Genomic DNA, 16,777 nt, shown 5'->3' with positions numbered 1-16,777 from the left:
AATGCTTTTCTCAGACCATGCAGAATGTAGGAGGATTTGACAGAATTGGTATTTCTGTGTGAAGTACAACAAAAAGCTGTCCACACACCCAAGTCACGTAGGAAACAGGATCTGTCTGTGGTAGAAGCCAACAGAAGGTTTTGGCTATGGCTGAATTTCACTCAGCAGAGACTTTCTGGAAAGGATCTCACTTCCAGATCACATTTATTTCTAAGTAGCCTTGTTTCCAAAAGGACTTCAGGCAGCTTGTAAATCACACTTGGAATGTTTATGCTCCATTAATCTGTTCTTTTCTTAGAAATGTTATGGGCTTTTAGAATAAGATGAGTATGTTCTTATTCCAACTAAGCTGGACTCTGAAAGGCAGTGATCAGATGTCTTTAATGGAACATTTATAATGTGGCAGACTCACTGCTACAGCTCATACCCAGCATCTATCTAGCCTGAGGCCAAGTGCAGAGAGATGCTAGACACACTGACACAAAGCTAGCAGGGATGTGCAGTGGGTATCAATCCATCAATTCCAGGTACGCAGAAAGCCCGGGACTTCCCCAGCCCACGTGGTCTCATTTTAACAGTTCTTAAGGTGCTCTGCATCCTGAAAGCCATGCCCTCAGGCAGACCACTTCAAGGAAAGCCAGCATGTGACCCAGTCTTTAAACCAAAACTACGAGGAGACTTCTTGTATTCTGAGTGCCGTCCTGGGGGGCATGAACCCTGAAACAGCCAGTGGGTGGGAGATGGTGGAGAAGCTCTGAGGCTGGTGGCGCAGGGGTTGGAGTCGGGTGGGCAGCTCACCTCCTTCCTGGCTGAGGCACTGCCCAGAGTATCTATGTTGTACGCCGCTTTCAAGGTCAGTAAGCGGATCTCCTCGATAGCAATTCGGCTTTTAGCAATCCAGTGAGCCACGACTTCCTGTAGGGGAGTGGAGGAAGGGTCAGTGGGATCTTATTTGATAAACCCTTCCTAGTTCAGTGGGAGTTCACAGCCTGGCTGTGTATATCTCTGAGTCAGAGTCCCAGCTACAAACCTGTGGAATACCACAATGATGAGAAGATTATAGAAGCATTAGTCACTCAAAAAGTTACCTATTTTGGAGTTTTAAGATTTGTGTGAGTGAGTGAGTGAGTGAGTGTGTATGTGTGAGTGTGTGTATGTGTGGCCTCAGGTAGCAGGGCATGCTGCTCACATCAGACAGTTCCTCTCCACCCTTGCCAGTCCTGCCTCGACTCCCAGTGCTCAAGCCATCTGCTTCTCTCTCTCCCATCCCTCCTACACAGTGTAGTGGCTTCCGCTGTGGGCGGGCCACAAAGGGTCTCTGGGTAGCATGACGGCTGATAGGCCTCTTATTTTGGATATCTTAATGTATGACGTCAAGGTGGCTGAACTGAACAACTGATACCAAAGTGAGTATCAGTCCCCATAAGTACAACGGAGGAGCTAGTCCTAATCAGACTATTATTCCCAGCACAATTTCAGATGACCCAGCAGCCCTTTGTTGTGATGTTATTAAAAAGGCCTTCCCCATGCTTAGAGAAGTGCCTCATGCCTGTAACACCAGTATCAGAGAAGGTGAGGCAGAGGAATCAGGAATTCAAGGTTAGACTGGGCTACATCAGATCTTGTTTTAACAAAACAACCAAGACTGGAGAGAGCCTGGTGGGGTGGTTAAGAGCACTGGCTGCTTTTCCAGAGGACCTGGGTTCAATTCCAAGCACCCATATAGCAACTCACAATTGTCTGTATCTCCAGTTCCAGAGGATCAGATGATCTCTTATTCTGGTACACATACAGGCAAAACACATACCCATAACAGACAAGCAAACATAACCCACCTCCAAACAAGCAGAAAGCCCTTAGAGGATGTTCTAAGAGTTTCTCTCTCTCTCTTACACACCACACACACATAGCCTCGCCTTTTCAGGGGGCTGTGCTTCTTCCAGCCAGTGTAATGCTTTGACTTCCGCCCTCGTCTTTCCACTGACTAACAGCGATGCCAGCTGCTGAGAACGGATCCATCTGGAGAGGAATGAGGTCTGTTACCCAGTCATCTGCCAAGGAGCGCTGGGCCATGCCAACTTCTGACCCAGGGAGCCTCAGCAAACATTTCTATGCAGCCTTTAGTATATGCTCGTTTGTTTTTGTTTTGTTTCATTTTTAAGCAAACACTAGAAGTGGAATTGTTATAAGAGAGAGCTCACGTGGCTGTACCATGTAGAGTTTGCAGCAGCTGGCTAAGACAGTCCTGGATGTTTCCCAAGCACCGGGTACTGTTATCAACCTTTCAGTCAGAGATATTTCACTTTGGATCCAGCCTGCATTTTTCTAATGCTTGGTGCTTTTGATCCTCCTTTGGTGTATTGGTTTGCCACTGGTGAGTCTGTGCATGTCTTAAGGAGACACTCATGAGATATGACGCAGCAAAAACGGAAAAACAAAAAGATGTGTCAGGCAAACATAATCCGATGTCATGTAAAGCGATCTTCAGAGCAGAACTGTGGAAAAGCAGACGCATGGAGCAGCTGAGAGTGCAGTAGCTGAGGTGTTTAATGAAGAGAGAAAAGGGAGAAGATCCAGTCCAGCTTACTTCGAGAGCAGTTGTATAAAATGTGAGGGGCTGGAAAAGAAAGACTCAGGAGAGCTCACACAGGACAGAGGAGCAGAAACACAACGCCACCACATGCCCCGTGGACTCTGCAGAGACACAAGAGCATTTTAACGGAGGAAGGGCGTGCTCTCCAACAAATGTCAGAGCGGATGGACAGACAAAAGCAGGAGTCTGAAGAGCCACCCACCCCTCAGAACAAGACTACCCCACACTGTGTTCCAGAGCAGCAGGGGACAAAGCAAAGGCTCCCAGACTGATGCCCAGACATGGGCCATGAAGACAACAGGACAAGTGAGAATTCACTAAAACCGAATGGGAGAAAACACCACGGCGAGGGGAAACACTTGAAAACCATCGATCTGATAAAGTAGAGTGCCCAGAATGTAAAAATTAACTCAGTAGAAAACACCAAATTATCCAGGTAGACAATGGGCATCAGACACAAGCCCAAGTCCAAGGGAATAATATGACAAGTGATGACAAGATACCACGATAGAGTCACATGGATCATTACAAATCAACCAGAATGCCCAAAGAAAGAAAACAGTGACGTCATCACTTGCTGTGCACAGACACTGGACCATTGATACGCAGCTTCTAAGCTGAATACAATGATTGTATCGCCCAGGAACTGTTCTTGTGAGCGTTTCTCTCAGATAAATAGTAAGTTAGTATTCACAGAAACTCCTAATACAAGTGGTTACACCAGCTTCATAACAACCAGAACCATAAAACCATAGCAAGGACGGTGTCCCTCAGCAGATGCATAGCTCGCCTGTAGTACGTCCACGCTAAGAGATGCTGCTCGGCAGTACACAGAACCAGCTACTGAATCACACAGTTGGTGATGCTCCAAAGAACCAGACTGAGGAAAACAGCCACTCCCCAAGGCTTACGAACATACTGTGTAATTCCATGAATTCTGGAATGAAAATAATGACTTTAAACGGAGCAGATTATGGTTGCTGGGAGACAGTGAAGAGACGGAGTTGAGTGAGGTGAGTCTGGGTCATAAAAGGACAGCTTGAATGAGCTCATGGTGATGGAAAGTTTGTAGCTGGTACCCGAGACGGCATCAGCATCATTCTGATGTGCTTTTGTGGCTCTTCAAGTGGCTCCCACTGAGGAGCACTGGGCAGAAGAAGGGACATTTTGGCATTATCTCCTATAGCTGTATGTGGTTACAATTTTCTCAAAACAGAAAGGTGAACATGAGTCCTTGCTTCTCCCTTATCTCTGTGGAAATCCTCTGTGGTTCCTTCAGTTGTCAGAACTTAGAACAGAGGAGGGACGTGCATGGGTTATGGGTTTGTTTGTGTGCTATAAATCAGACGCAACAGGACCTTCATAACCCATCCCAGGTGATCAAAATGGATTTTGGGGTTCCCAATTTTAAACACAGAACTATTGCTTGTGGTGTTCGCTTAGCCCGACCAGCAAATTCCAGAGCTTGGTTTAAGCAGCATGAACCCCCACAGCCATCTACCACCCCATCATTTTTCTTCAAGTATGTGTGGCTTCTAAGGTCTGAAACGCATCCAATGTGAATGCAACTGAACTATGAAGTATAAAATGTGCACTCCATCTTAAAATGGAAACCACCTCACCTGTCCTGTGTTCATGCTGAAAATATGAAAATATGTCAACCAAAAATATGTTTTGAATGAGCTTCATCTGCTTCTTTTTACTTTTCAAAAATGCAGCCACAGAATCATCATGGTAGCGTTCTGTGGTTCCAGCACTCGGGTCAGGACAAGCCTTACAGGTGGAAACAGGCTCAGAATTCAATTCCAGCAAGCTGTCAGTGGCCAATGAATTTTTTGATGAATGAAAAGCAGGAAAGCTATAACTTCATGGACAGACTTAAATGGTTGCCCTTCTTAGTTTTTAGAACAAAGGATCAAGTTCCCCGCTGAGTCCCCTCAGACCCCAGGCTTGCTGAAAAGCATTGAAGTGTGAAAAATTGAAAGCTCCAGGAAACAGCCAAATGTGTTGACTAAGATGAAATTCCGTTTTAGAGCTGGTATAATTTACAAGGCAGCTGGAAGGAGTCTCTACACTGAGGGAAATAAAATGTCATTTTTACAAATTGTGAAAAGAAAAAAATAGCTGGAGCAGATTCTTGTTTGTGACATGTTTACTCTCTCTCTCTCTCTCTCTCTCTCTCTCTCTCTCTGCTTCTGCCAACTCAGTTCATTCAAGCCAGATGTGAGAGGGTTCCAGCAGAAAGAGACATGCAGGCTTAAAGCCCTCTCGGGTGTAGAAGGATATTAAAGGGGCAGGAGAGCTATCCTCTCTGGTGCAGCATTAAAACAGCACTCAAGTCAGATGTGGGGCGCAGGCCTTTAATCCCAGCACTCAGGATGCAGAGTCCCTGGGTTTGAGATCAGCCTGGTCTACAGATCCAGTTCCAGGACATTCAGGGTTATAGAGAAATCCTGCCTCACAAAACAACAACAACAACACAAAAGAAAACAAATTGACAACAACCCCAACCAAAGCAAACACCACTCAAAAGCACCAGGGCAGAACCTTGAGCTCAGGATGCTGCTGGACCCCCAATATGTCCTTCCCCAATTTGTTCCAGGGCTCCCATGACAAGCTTGCAAAGATGTGAGGAAGAGATCATGGCCAATGCCCTGAGTTAAAGTTCTTTCTGGCAGCAATAGGCTACATCCATCGTGACCCCACAGAGCTCCTCAGCCACGGGCTTCCCCACAAATCGTTTGGCGTCACGAGATTGGCTGCATTCTTCTTAAAAACAACGTTGAAAAGCAAACCATGTTAACGTTGAGTGAGCTCAGTCACGTCACAAATGTCGGTGTTAAGTAACGGTTACCAGTGTTGTTTGCAGACCCCTCTTCCCAGCCCCTCCTCTGCTGCAACACTGCCATTGTTAATATTAGTGTTTGTATGTGCGCCCACACTGCTCTCAGAACCTACACTGAAGATGGAATACCTCGAAAAACATAAACAGCCCAGAAAAGCCTATGTGGAAGCCGGTGTGGCTGTGTACACCTTTCAATCCTGCTTGGGAGGCAGATGCAGATGGATCTCTGTGAGTTCCAGGCAGGCCTACACAGAAAGACCCAGAAAAGCAATAAACCAACCAACAGGACAAACAACCAAACCTCAGCAAAAAGCTGCAGTGAGACATTCTGAGGTCATAAGTGAATGATGTGGGGTGCAGGAGCGTGGGGGTGGGGTTGGTGGGGTGCAGGAGCGTGGGGGTGGAGTTGGTGGGGTGCAGGAGCGTGGGGGTGGGGTTGGTGGGGTGCAGGAGCGTGGGGGTGGGGTTGGTGGGGTGCAGGAGCGTGGGGGTGTGGAGGTGGGGTGCAGGAGCATGGGGGTGGGGTTGGTGGGGTGCAGGAGCGTGGGGGTGGGGTTGGTGGGATGCAGGAGCGTGGGGGTGGGGGGGTGGGATGGTGGGAGGGGTGGGGGTGGGGAGGTGGGATGGTGGGAGGGGTGGGGGTGGGGTGGGATGGTGGGAGGGGTGGGGGGGGCGGGGTGGGGGAAGGTTCATACATAATAACACACACCAAAGCAGCAAACACAATACTTCAGTCAACACAATCTAGGCCTGACACTAGCATCTGAGCAAAGGTAAGATTAGTACTTAACACTGAGTTTTCTTGCTTTCTTAAAAATGAGGAGGGCCTGTGGGTTGTGACTTGGCTATCTCCCTTCTTGTAGAAGGTTCTCTAGAGTCTGCAGCCGTACCACTTCCCTCTGCTGACACACATGATCTAATTTTCCTGCCTATTTGTAACTGTGTTTATAGTGGGTTGTAACAGACTCAGTAGTATACAATTTATATAAATGAAAATCCAAAGATCATGTACCTGTCAGCAAATGCTGGTCCCATTTCTCCATCAGAATCAGCCCCCTTCCATTTTAAAAGTCGAACATAGAATATTCTTTCTTTCTCTGAGTTATACAATATTTTCCTATATAGAACACTTATCTGTTCTTATTTCTTCCAGAAACCCAAAGGGCAAGGCACATTCTTTTTCTATGACTATCCCAAGTCCTCGGTGAGCTGTAGTGCCCCAGGCTCTGGAGAGCATGAGTCTGAGAGGGCTGAGGCCATCCTCCCACTCTGTGTTCTGGGTGTTGAAGCATGGGACCTGGTTCATCTCTCACGAGGGGAAATGCAGCTTCTCCCCAGGACATGACCACAGCCACAGCAGAAAACCCCTTGCTCATGCAGAGGACACCTCTCCAGCATGGATGCTCTCCTTATTAAGATTAGCATGGCTTAGTGGGTTACAGCAGGCTCATGAATGGGATCTGCCTTACATGTTCGTAGAGCTTCTTCCTGAAGGCCACCCTCTGCACTGCCCGCTCACACATGATCTGCAGGATGCGTTCTGCCATGCCCACGCTTCTCATACAGTGATGGATCCTTCCAGGTCCAAGGCGGCCTTGGGAGATTTCAAACCCCCTGCCTTCTCCTGTGAAGAAGCAAACAAGAACATGAAAATGTCCCATCCAGTCCCTTTTATCTACATAAATTCGGGGGTGGGGGGAGCTGAGCTGCCCTCAGTACAAACCGCCCTCTGGTGTGGAAAGAGTCAATTCTGCAGCAACGTTCATTATGACGAAGGGGAGTGTGGACTCCAGACTAATGTACGGACTGTCTCTTGGGTAGAGGGCCGGCTGCTTTATCAGTGCTACAGAGACACTGTCCCTGCCTTAGCAATCCAGAGTCCAGAAAGAACGGACACAGAGAGACAAGGAAAGGCAAAGGACACTGTCCCCCATGATAATCCCAGGGCTGTGTGTGTGTGTGTGTGTGTGTGTGTGTGTGTGTGTGTGTGTTGGGGGAGGGTGAGAACCGAAAACACTCTTTGAAGGTTGGGGAGATTTCCAGTGAATGGAAAGATAGGGTCATCCCAGGCATGCAATGAACATTTTAAATGTTGTTCTTTTTATTCAGTCTTGGATCTAAATTCAGAGAAAAGTATCAACATTTTCTTAAAACCACTAGGGAGCCCTTGACCACGCCTTCAGCACGTTGCTCTGAATTGGATAACGTTTTTATTCAGCTAAGTTTCCAGCTGGCATAAAATATAAAACTGTCATTAAACATTGGAATAAACCCATATCATTCCAAATAAGAAAGTACACAAGATAAACATTTTCCTTGAGTGTTGGGAAAAGGTGGGATGTGTCTAAATCAAGGCTGTATCTTTTCCAGATGCAGACCCGGGGCTGGGGCGGTAATACTCACCAAGTATTAAGTTGCTGGCGGGAACGCGCACGTGATTGAAGTGGACCTCCCAGTGCCCGCCGTGCACATTGTCTGTACCACAGGAAGTAACAGTTTTATAATGGAAAATGAGTGGAGCCCAGGGGCCATAGACAGTGACTCTGCTATAAAGTCCAATTAGTCAGTGAGAGTGGCATTCGAAAGACACTGTGGACAGTTCAGGGCAGAACTTAGCACCTAGTGTTGCAGCAAACTCAACTGCTGCTATCAGAAGAGGTCTCAGGAACTATTTGATAAGGAGGCTTTTAAATCTCTCGTCTGAAGTTGCAGACTAACGGAAACGGCGGACCAGGTCCCTAGTGTGCATCATGGATGATGTCAGTTTGATTTGTTCATCTGTCTCACTCATCCCCTTGAGTAGACCCATGGTACCTACCACCAGGCACTGATTTCCAGAATAAGAAAGAAACCCCAGCTGCCAGCTGCCTTACTCACTGTCAGCGTTTTAAATGTTGACTCCCCCTTCCCCAACTGGAAGTTTTCTCTCGGCGTACAAACACATGTGCAGAGAAGTCTGCCAGTCAGTACTGTTCCCTGAGGACACTCGGCCCCTTCCTCGGTGTGAACACGGAGGCAAAGCTGTGCTGCCCACCTCTCTGCTCTGTCTGGACCTGCCCTGGCAAACTTTAAGGGGTACACAGTGCTGCTGGGTCCTTTCAGCGTCTCCGCAGACTGTCTTCCTGCGTGGGATGTGTGCACTACTGAGAACTTACCCATGTAGCCAAACACCGACAGAGGCCTTATTAACTCTACTCCAGGTGTGTCCATTGGCACGAGGATCATGCTGTGCTGTTTGTGTCTGGACAAGAGAAAAACAACGTTGGAGAGACTGCTACGAGTTGAAGTGGTCACCGTCTCTGAGGGATCAGGCGACTGAGTGTGTTAAATACACACTTAGCCTGGGCAGGCACGGGCTGTGGTCTGGACCAGAAGCCACGGATCAGAGGTGAGTGGAGCCTGAGGCTGCTCACCGCTCAGCCGGCTGACAACCGCAGTGCAAATTAAGCATGTGAAGACAACAGCCTTTAATGCACACAACTGCCTTTAATTCAGACAACTCCGAGCATTTCTATTTCTCTCCCTCTCTTCTACGGTACCAATGGCTGAGCCGGGGCCTTGAACCTGACACCCACCGAACACTGAACATTTAATTTCTAACCACTTTATCCACCCCCAACCCCCTTTTTTATTTGTCTCACTACATAACACAGGCTGGCCTGAAACTTGCAGTGTGGAGCAGGCTGGACTTGACTCCTCCTACCTCCATTGCCTCTGAGTACTGACATTACAGGCCTGCACCACCAACCTCAGCAGCCTCTCTAATGCCTCACTCCCTAACTTGTTTCCCAGATGGATGTCGACAGCCAAACTTGAGGGATGCAGACACACGTTAGTCATTAGCACGTCTTACCCTAATGCTTTCTAAGTGAGTGGACGTGCAGAAGGAAGCCTGCCAGTTCTTCCGTGGCCTGGCCCTCCCTCTCCGCCAGCAGTGCTTTATTACCTGGATACAGAGGGAGACGCCGTTCTTCCCAAGACAACTGCGATTTTACACTTGGGATTCCCAGCTCCTAAGAACAGGAGAGAGGGGGCAGAGAGAACAAAGGGAACGCTCTTATGTTACATTCCACTCGGAAGGCTCCACACCCTCCAAGTTTATTTCCAGTCCAAAAAAAGGAGAAAATAATTTCATTCATTAAAATGATAACAAGGCAAGCAATTAGGCAAGGATCAGACTGGACTCCACTGACCCAAGCTGCTGTGCCAAAATAGCCAGATGTTAAAGAAACGTGAAACAGCTGGATGCTTGAGGCAGAAGTGGCCCTGCCCCATTAAAGTCACTGTAAGCACTAGCTCGCTGGAGAGGCTGTACAACTGTGTATGTCCGATGCAGTATCTTACAGGTTCTGACCCCATCTTTATCTGGTAGGGCTATTTATTGTTTATTAAGGGTGACAATTAGACAACAAAGTCATTCTAATTTGAGTCGTATTTTTTTTTAAATCACATTTTTAAAGGTCTGTGAGAATTCTTCCTTAGGACCTTGCAAAAACACACTGAAGGGCCAATGACATGACTCAGAGGATAAAGGTACAGCCTAGATTGACAAACTGACTCCTGCAAGTAGGTTGTTTCTAACTGCCATACATGCACCACAATATCACACACACACACACACACACACACACACACACATACGGTGAGGGTACTAACAGAGAGAAGACTTGGGATTGTGAGGGTTGGGGGTGGGGAGGCCCTTTTCACAGCAGCATTTCCATCTTCAGCACCAAAAGCCCCACACTTCCATCTCCCACACTTCCGTCTCTCACACTTCCATCTCTCACACTTCCATCTCTCACACTTCCATCTCCCACACTTCCGTCTCCCACACTTCCGTCTCTCACACTTCCGTCTCTCACACTTCCGTCTCTCACACTTCCGTCTCTCACACTTCCATCTCTCACACTTCCGTCTCTCACACTTCCGTCTCTCACACTTCCATCTCTCACACTTCCATCTCTCACACTTCCGTCTCTCACACTTCCATCTCTCACACTTCCGTCTCTCACACTTCCGTCTCTCACACTTCCGTCTGTGACTCTCGAGAAGCAGCAGGGTGAAGTGAGCACAACTCTGCAGCTCTTGCAGGCTTCGATCTAACTGAGGAGACACTGGAATCAGGATACTACACACTGAAACAACACACAAATTAAAAACTGAGCTGAAAGTGTTTCCAAATCAATCTGGGAGGATTCAAAATGGCAGAATGGTGTCTGTCTCCCAACATGGTTGGGATTCTCACTGAAGTAAAGATGTAAAAACACAGTGAAGGCAAAACTGTAGAGAGAAGGAAATGGAGGCGGTGAAGCAGGAGTGGGGTGCTGGTGGCCACTGAAAGATGAGATTCCAATAATATCTGGGGAATGGGTGAGGGCAAGAGGACCAGGAAAATGGATAGAGACACAGGTGTCTAGACAATGATACAAGATCCTGCAGAGGGACAGGGCTAGAACCTTGTGAAAGTGGCCAAGGATGTAAGTAGGAAAATGAAGTAATCTTCATCTTCATTAGAATGACAGTTGGGAGAAAAAACATACTGAATTCATGACACAGAAATCAAATGATGTCAATCTGACACTGGAAGGCAGGAGTCGAAGCCAGCATCCCATTAGCCCAGCATCCATCAGCCCAGCATCTATCGGCCCAGCATCCCATCAGCCCAGCATCCCATCAGCCCAGCATCCCATCATCCCAGCATCTCATCAATCCAGCATTCCATCAGCTCAGCATCTCAATAGTCCAGTATCTATCAGCCCAGCATCCATCAGCCAAGCATCCCATCAGTCCAGCATCCCATCAGCCAACTCTAAGGGATCTGAGAGCTGCCCAACTGAGAAACTTCTTATGGAGTTCTACACAGTGAAGAAATGGGCCTGGGAAATAACTCAATGCCACTAACAAAAAACAAACAAACAAAAAAAACCCTTAACTTTGCCTCCTTTTCTCATAAGAATAAATATAATATTTCAAATTAGCAGTAACAATGTGAAAACCTTAAAAGGTTTCAGAGAGAATAAAACAGGGCACCTAAGAGGAAGGAGGGTGGGTCCTTGAGATCCTTTTCACAAACTGCAAGAGATGCTGGATGAAAAGATCATAACCAGAATTCTATACCTACCTAAACTACCCACTGTTGTGAGAGTAGAATAAGGACACGAATCAATGAGTAAGAGTTGATAATTGACCTTGTATGCACTTTCCCCCCTCAAAGAGTCAAGAATCTAATCAAGCAAACTAAAGGAACAAATAAAGAAAAGGAAGCCAAATATTCAAAAATAGTATATCTCAGTGAAGTGATGTGTGTAAATCTTAGGATAGTCACAATGAAATGTGCATACAAAACAATCAGACTGGAAAAGAAACACTGATGTCCATAGAGATCTCGGGGGGGGGGGAGCAGAATTATAGAACACGTGCAGGAATGGGAGCTTATCAAAGTAAATGATTCAATTATAAAATAGCAATTAGAAACTGGAAAATATCTAGTGGACACATGAACCATGACCCCAGATACAAAACAAATCGTGCTGTGGAATGATTTTGAGTGTTAGGAGGCTGAACTAATCGACCTCAACAATAGAAAGCCTCTTTGGAACAGTCAGGTGGTTTGCACTGCACCTCTACAGAAGCTCGTGGAATCTAGCAGGACACTCACAGAACACTGTACAGTCCTCACCGCAGAGAGTGCTAAGTGCTGATTTTCAAAGTTCAGTGTCACCCTGGGTCAACTTGGGTCAACTGTAAGTGTGGTCACAGGAGAGAAGTCAGTGCTAGTGATCTGGGCCATGCAGGAAGAAGCCGTATGGGAACAATGGAAGGAGGAGATAAAGGATGGAAAAGAGGTGAAAGAATTCAGGACCTTCCACTACAGAAGAGAGCTTGAGGAGACATCATTATACAAGGAATATGAACCCTAAACTGTACTTAAAGTTTCTCTGTGGCTATAGTTCTGGCTGTCCTGGAACTCTTTCTGTAGACCAGGCAGGCTTTGAACTCACAGAGATCACCCTGCCTCTGCCTCCTGAGTGCTGGGATTAAAGATGTGCTTCCACACCCAGCTCAAAAGTCAGACACTTTTAAGTTGGAATTATTTATTCCAACTTACTGAGTTTGTTTATTTAATATTAAATAGGTACAAATCTATTTAATATTAAAGTTCAGAGAGCTACAATGGGAACAGCCAAATTATCACCCGTCCAATTGGAGGGTCCATGACACCATCTTGATTGTGTAGATGGGGAATGGGGAGAGTGGGGTCACCTTGGACCAGAGTGGAGACCAGAAAGCTGCCACAGCTCCCCTCCAGGATACACGCTGCTGCCATGTGGCAGGCTAGGGATGAGCAGGCTGAGAGACCGCCTCTTACTTGTTACCATTTCAACGAGACAAGGAGAACTTTTAAAAAACATATTAGCACAACTAAGCAGAGTGTGGTTCCAGCCCGAATCCCAGCACTTGGGGGGCTGAGTGGGAGCATCTGGAGCATCAGACTAGGGCGGGTTACATGGTGAGATTCTTTAACATCGCTCCCTCACAGTGATAAAAGAAAAGCCTTCCATCACATAAACAAATTACAGAATTCGACTAGAAGATCTGGGTTTCTTTTCCAATTTTCCTTTAATCTGAACATAAAACCCACACAGTGGAAGGGTCATTTCCTGCTAGAGGGACAGTTCCTCACTTACAAGTGATTATGTGTAATTCCAGAGACCCTACGTGCATGCTCTGCTTGGTGAAATATTTAAATGGAGTTTAAAAACATACAGTGCTTTTATCTCTGAATGGGAGGGTTAGGGGAAGAAGACAGAGAGCCTAAACTGAGTGGCTCCACGTTCTCAGGCTGACACCAAATCAACGGCACACCTCTGCTGGTACGTGAGTCACAGCTCTGATGTCTCTAGAGCCACAGCCACCAGAGCTGTCTGAACGCGCAGTCACAGAGGTGCATGGGTGACTTCTATGGGTTACTGGAAAGGGAGCTGTCCTCAAAGTAACTGGAAATTTAAAAAGCAAAACTGGCCACAGAGATGTTACATTCTTCTTAAGTAACAAATACGTTAAACAAAAATTTCTTTCCCGTTTCCCCTGAACACATGACCTATTGTCTACATTCTGTGTGCAATAAAATGTGGAACCATTTTTCCAACCTTCTGGGCATTTGCAACACAATCTTATTACTAAATCCAATTTTTTCAAATAATGTGAAATGGAAACTATTATGTTAAAAAGCAATGAATGTTTCTCATTAAGAGAAAAAGGCAAGCATTTCCCCAAGTATAAATGAGGAAAATATGAAGTGACTTAAAAAACCATGTTGCTAGGCCCCGAGTAGTCTGCTGATGGGTGCTGGCGTGGGGCTTTGGCTCGGCTGAGCGTGCTCGCTGTGGGGCAAACATTGCCATGGTTTAAATGCTGAATGCCCTCTCATGGCCGTGTGAATGACTGGTCCCAAAGTAGCACTGACAGGAGGCATTAGAACCATCAGGAGGGAGAGTTTAGTGCCAGTCACTAAGTCATGAGGGAAAGGCCACCATGGGACCCTAGACCTATCTCCTTCCCTGTTTGCCTCTTGGCTACAAGCTAAGTCATGTGCTAAGTGCTGTGCTCTGCTACCTCCTTACTCCTCCCCACTCCTCCCCAGTCCTCCCCATTCCTCTCCACCCTTCTCCACTCCTCCCCACCCCTCCTCACTACTCCCCACCCCTCCTCCCCCCCTTCTCCACTCCTCCCCACCCTTCCTCACCCCTCTCCATTCCTCCCCACTCTTCCCCACTCCTCCCCACCCCTCCTCACTACTCTCTACCCCTCCCTACTCCTCCCCACCCTTCTCCACTCCTCCCCACTCCTCCCCACCCCTCCCCACTCTTCTCCACTCCTCCCCACCCCTCTTAACTACTCCCCACCCCTCCCTACCCCTCCCCCTTCTCTACTCCTCCCCACCCCTCCCCACCCCTCCTCACTCTTCCCCACCCCTCCCTACTCCTCCCCACCCTTCTCCACTCCTCCCCATCCCTCCCCACTTCTCCCCACTCCTCCCCACTCTTCCCCACTCCTCCCCACCCCTCCTCACTCCTCCCCACCCCTCCCTACTCCTCCCCCTTCTCCACTCCTCCCCACCCCTCCTCACTCCTCCCCACCCCTCCTCACTCCTCCCCACCCCTCCCTACTCCTCCCCACCCTTCTCCACTCCTCCCCATCCCTCCCCACTCCTCCTCACCCCTCCTCACCCCTGCACCCCTCCCATTGCCATTCAGCATCTGCTCTAGGGTCCCAAGCAGTAGGGCCTTCTGGTCATGGATTGGAGTCTCTAAGGCCATGAGCAGAAAGAAACTTCCCCTCTACACTAATTAGCTCAGGCCTTATCTTAGTGACAGACAGCTGACTAGCAAAACCAACAGGAAATGGAAGCTTTAGTATTTCTGGACTTTGTTTTAAATGGCAACCTCTCTCCTTCATAGTGGTTTGTAGCTAGAATTCCTTATCTGAAAATACTCAGCTGGGAGATTTTTCTCTCTTTATTTGCCCAGACTCTGTAATCATGTGAAGTTATACTTAAAAAAAAAAAAAAAAAATCCTCTCTCCCCTTCTCTCTTCCCTACCCCCTGTCTGGGGGTGGAGGAGGGGGACAGAGAGTTCAGTGCGGATGCTCACAGAGTCTAGAGGAATCTGCTTCCTTGGAACGGTGGTTGGAAGCTGTCCGGTCTGGGTGTTGCTTCTAGAAAAGCAGTTTGGGTTCTAAGCATTGAGCAATCGTTCCAGCCCCCATGAAGTCATGCTTCCGTTCTTAGAGATTACAGTTAAACGCTTTCATATAATGGTTCACTTTGAAGTCTTCAATAATATTTTTCTAGTAGAGTCAGTACCTAGAGGCCCATAAGCTGTAAGGTTGACCCGATGTGCCTCACACAGCATACCACCTCCTTGGTGAGCACACAGCTGAAGACAGGAACAGGGCAGCAGACTGACACAATTCGGGGCTCATCTTCATTACAAGTCTTACGGAAACTGCCTTCAGAAGTGCATGGGCTGGAGATGTGGCTCGGGGTACAGTGGTAGTCGAGCATGCATGAAGCTCTAGCTCCAACCCCACAGTGCATAAACATCAGTAAGTAAAACAAAGCTGGGAGTGGCCGTACAGGCCAGTACTTGAGAGGTAGACACAGGATTAGAAGTTCAAGGCCACTCTGTGTCAGCAAAACAACCCAACACAGTCTTCCCCACTCCTGGAGCTCTGGCTCACAGACCTTTTTTACTGTTTAGAATGTACACCCTCCTCTCCCACCTCTCCCTCTGGCCATGTTTCCCAATACCATGACTTTCCGAATGGAAAGGATTTAGGCATTTTGTCATATAAGCCTTCAATAGATTACAGATGAGTTCTGAAGAAAAACATCAGGCAAGTAATTCTTTAATTTTGCCTTATCCAAAAACACATGGAGAATACTTGGACTCTAAATACGAAACACCTAATGTGCCTCTTTTGATCATCACTTAGTAGAGGAAGTCAGGGCCAATATACAATGGAAAAAACTTAAAATATTTTGTAGTTAGATTCAGAAGAATGAGATGCAAATCCTCATAAATACATCAACTTCCCCAAGCTCCAGGCAGAACGTGGCAGGGGCAGCAGCAGCAGGAACACCCTTCTAGAGAACCCCTCTTTTACGTCATTTTAGTCACTGAACAGGATATACAATGTCAGAAATGAGACAGGCTGTAGGAAATGCACAGCCCTGGGAACATCTCAACACGTCTGCGGGTCACAGACCTTGCTCGTGAAAACAGATGCCCCAGATAAGGATGTTCGTTCTCAACACTGATTGTACTGAAAGATTGTTCAAGCGCCAGCACGCAGTCAGACTGCAGAGTCTATCCCCTGATAGACCCTCATCAGCTTAACCTCTCAGTCTCTTAACCTCACATGGTTATGGGTTGAAGGTCAGTTTCTTACAGAAGGAAAGATGACAAGTAGCTTTATCATGACCGTTGTGTATGTGATCCCAGTAGTGTGTGATCACATGACACAGAGCTCACAGCCACTGGGAGGTCTCCAGGTCATTTCTTCTAACACCATGAGCTTTCTCAAGTAGAATGGGACGCGGTAGGAAGTGGAGTCCATGGACGGACTTCACAGAAGCAGGGTGTTAGGGAGACAGGCACTGCCTCAGATTGCCGGCGGGGTAACACAGTACAACCATTCCCAAGGAACACAACTTGGCAATGCCCATAAAAATTACAGACTCCCTCAGTCTCTGACCCTCCCTGCCAATTTCTATCACCTGTTTTATCCTGTAAATATGGCTGCCCCCCTATAGATGGCAGGAGCGTTGACTGTG

General features: G+C 47.4%; 1 protein-coding gene across 1 annotated transcript in view; it reads right to left on the bottom strand.

The window, feature by feature from the left end:
- The window catches only part of ACAD11 (acyl-CoA dehydrogenase family member 11), a 56,828-nt gene that overhangs the window by 2,077 nt on the left and 37,974 nt on the right, over window positions 1-16,777 (bottom strand). The window contains exons 14-18 of the mRNA XM_080934834.1: window positions 9,385-9,451; window positions 8,594-8,679; window positions 7,842-7,913; window positions 6,908-7,062; window positions 799-915 (exon numbers count right to left, since the gene is read on the bottom strand). Of these exons, the coding sequence (XP_080790960.1) occupies window positions 799-915; window positions 6,908-7,062; window positions 7,842-7,913; window positions 8,594-8,679; window positions 9,385-9,451 (497 nt within the window). The remainder of the gene's footprint in view (window positions 1-798; window positions 916-6,907; window positions 7,063-7,841; window positions 7,914-8,593; window positions 8,680-9,384; window positions 9,452-16,777) is intronic.

This window comes from Micromys minutus (assembly GCF_963924665.1).
Source record: "Micromys minutus genome assembly, chromosome: 21".
NCBI lineage: Eukaryota > Metazoa > Chordata > Mammalia > Rodentia > Muridae > Micromys > Micromys minutus.
The sequence above is the reverse complement of the archived record's forward strand: the minus strand, read 5'-3'. Positions and strand labels throughout refer to the sequence as shown.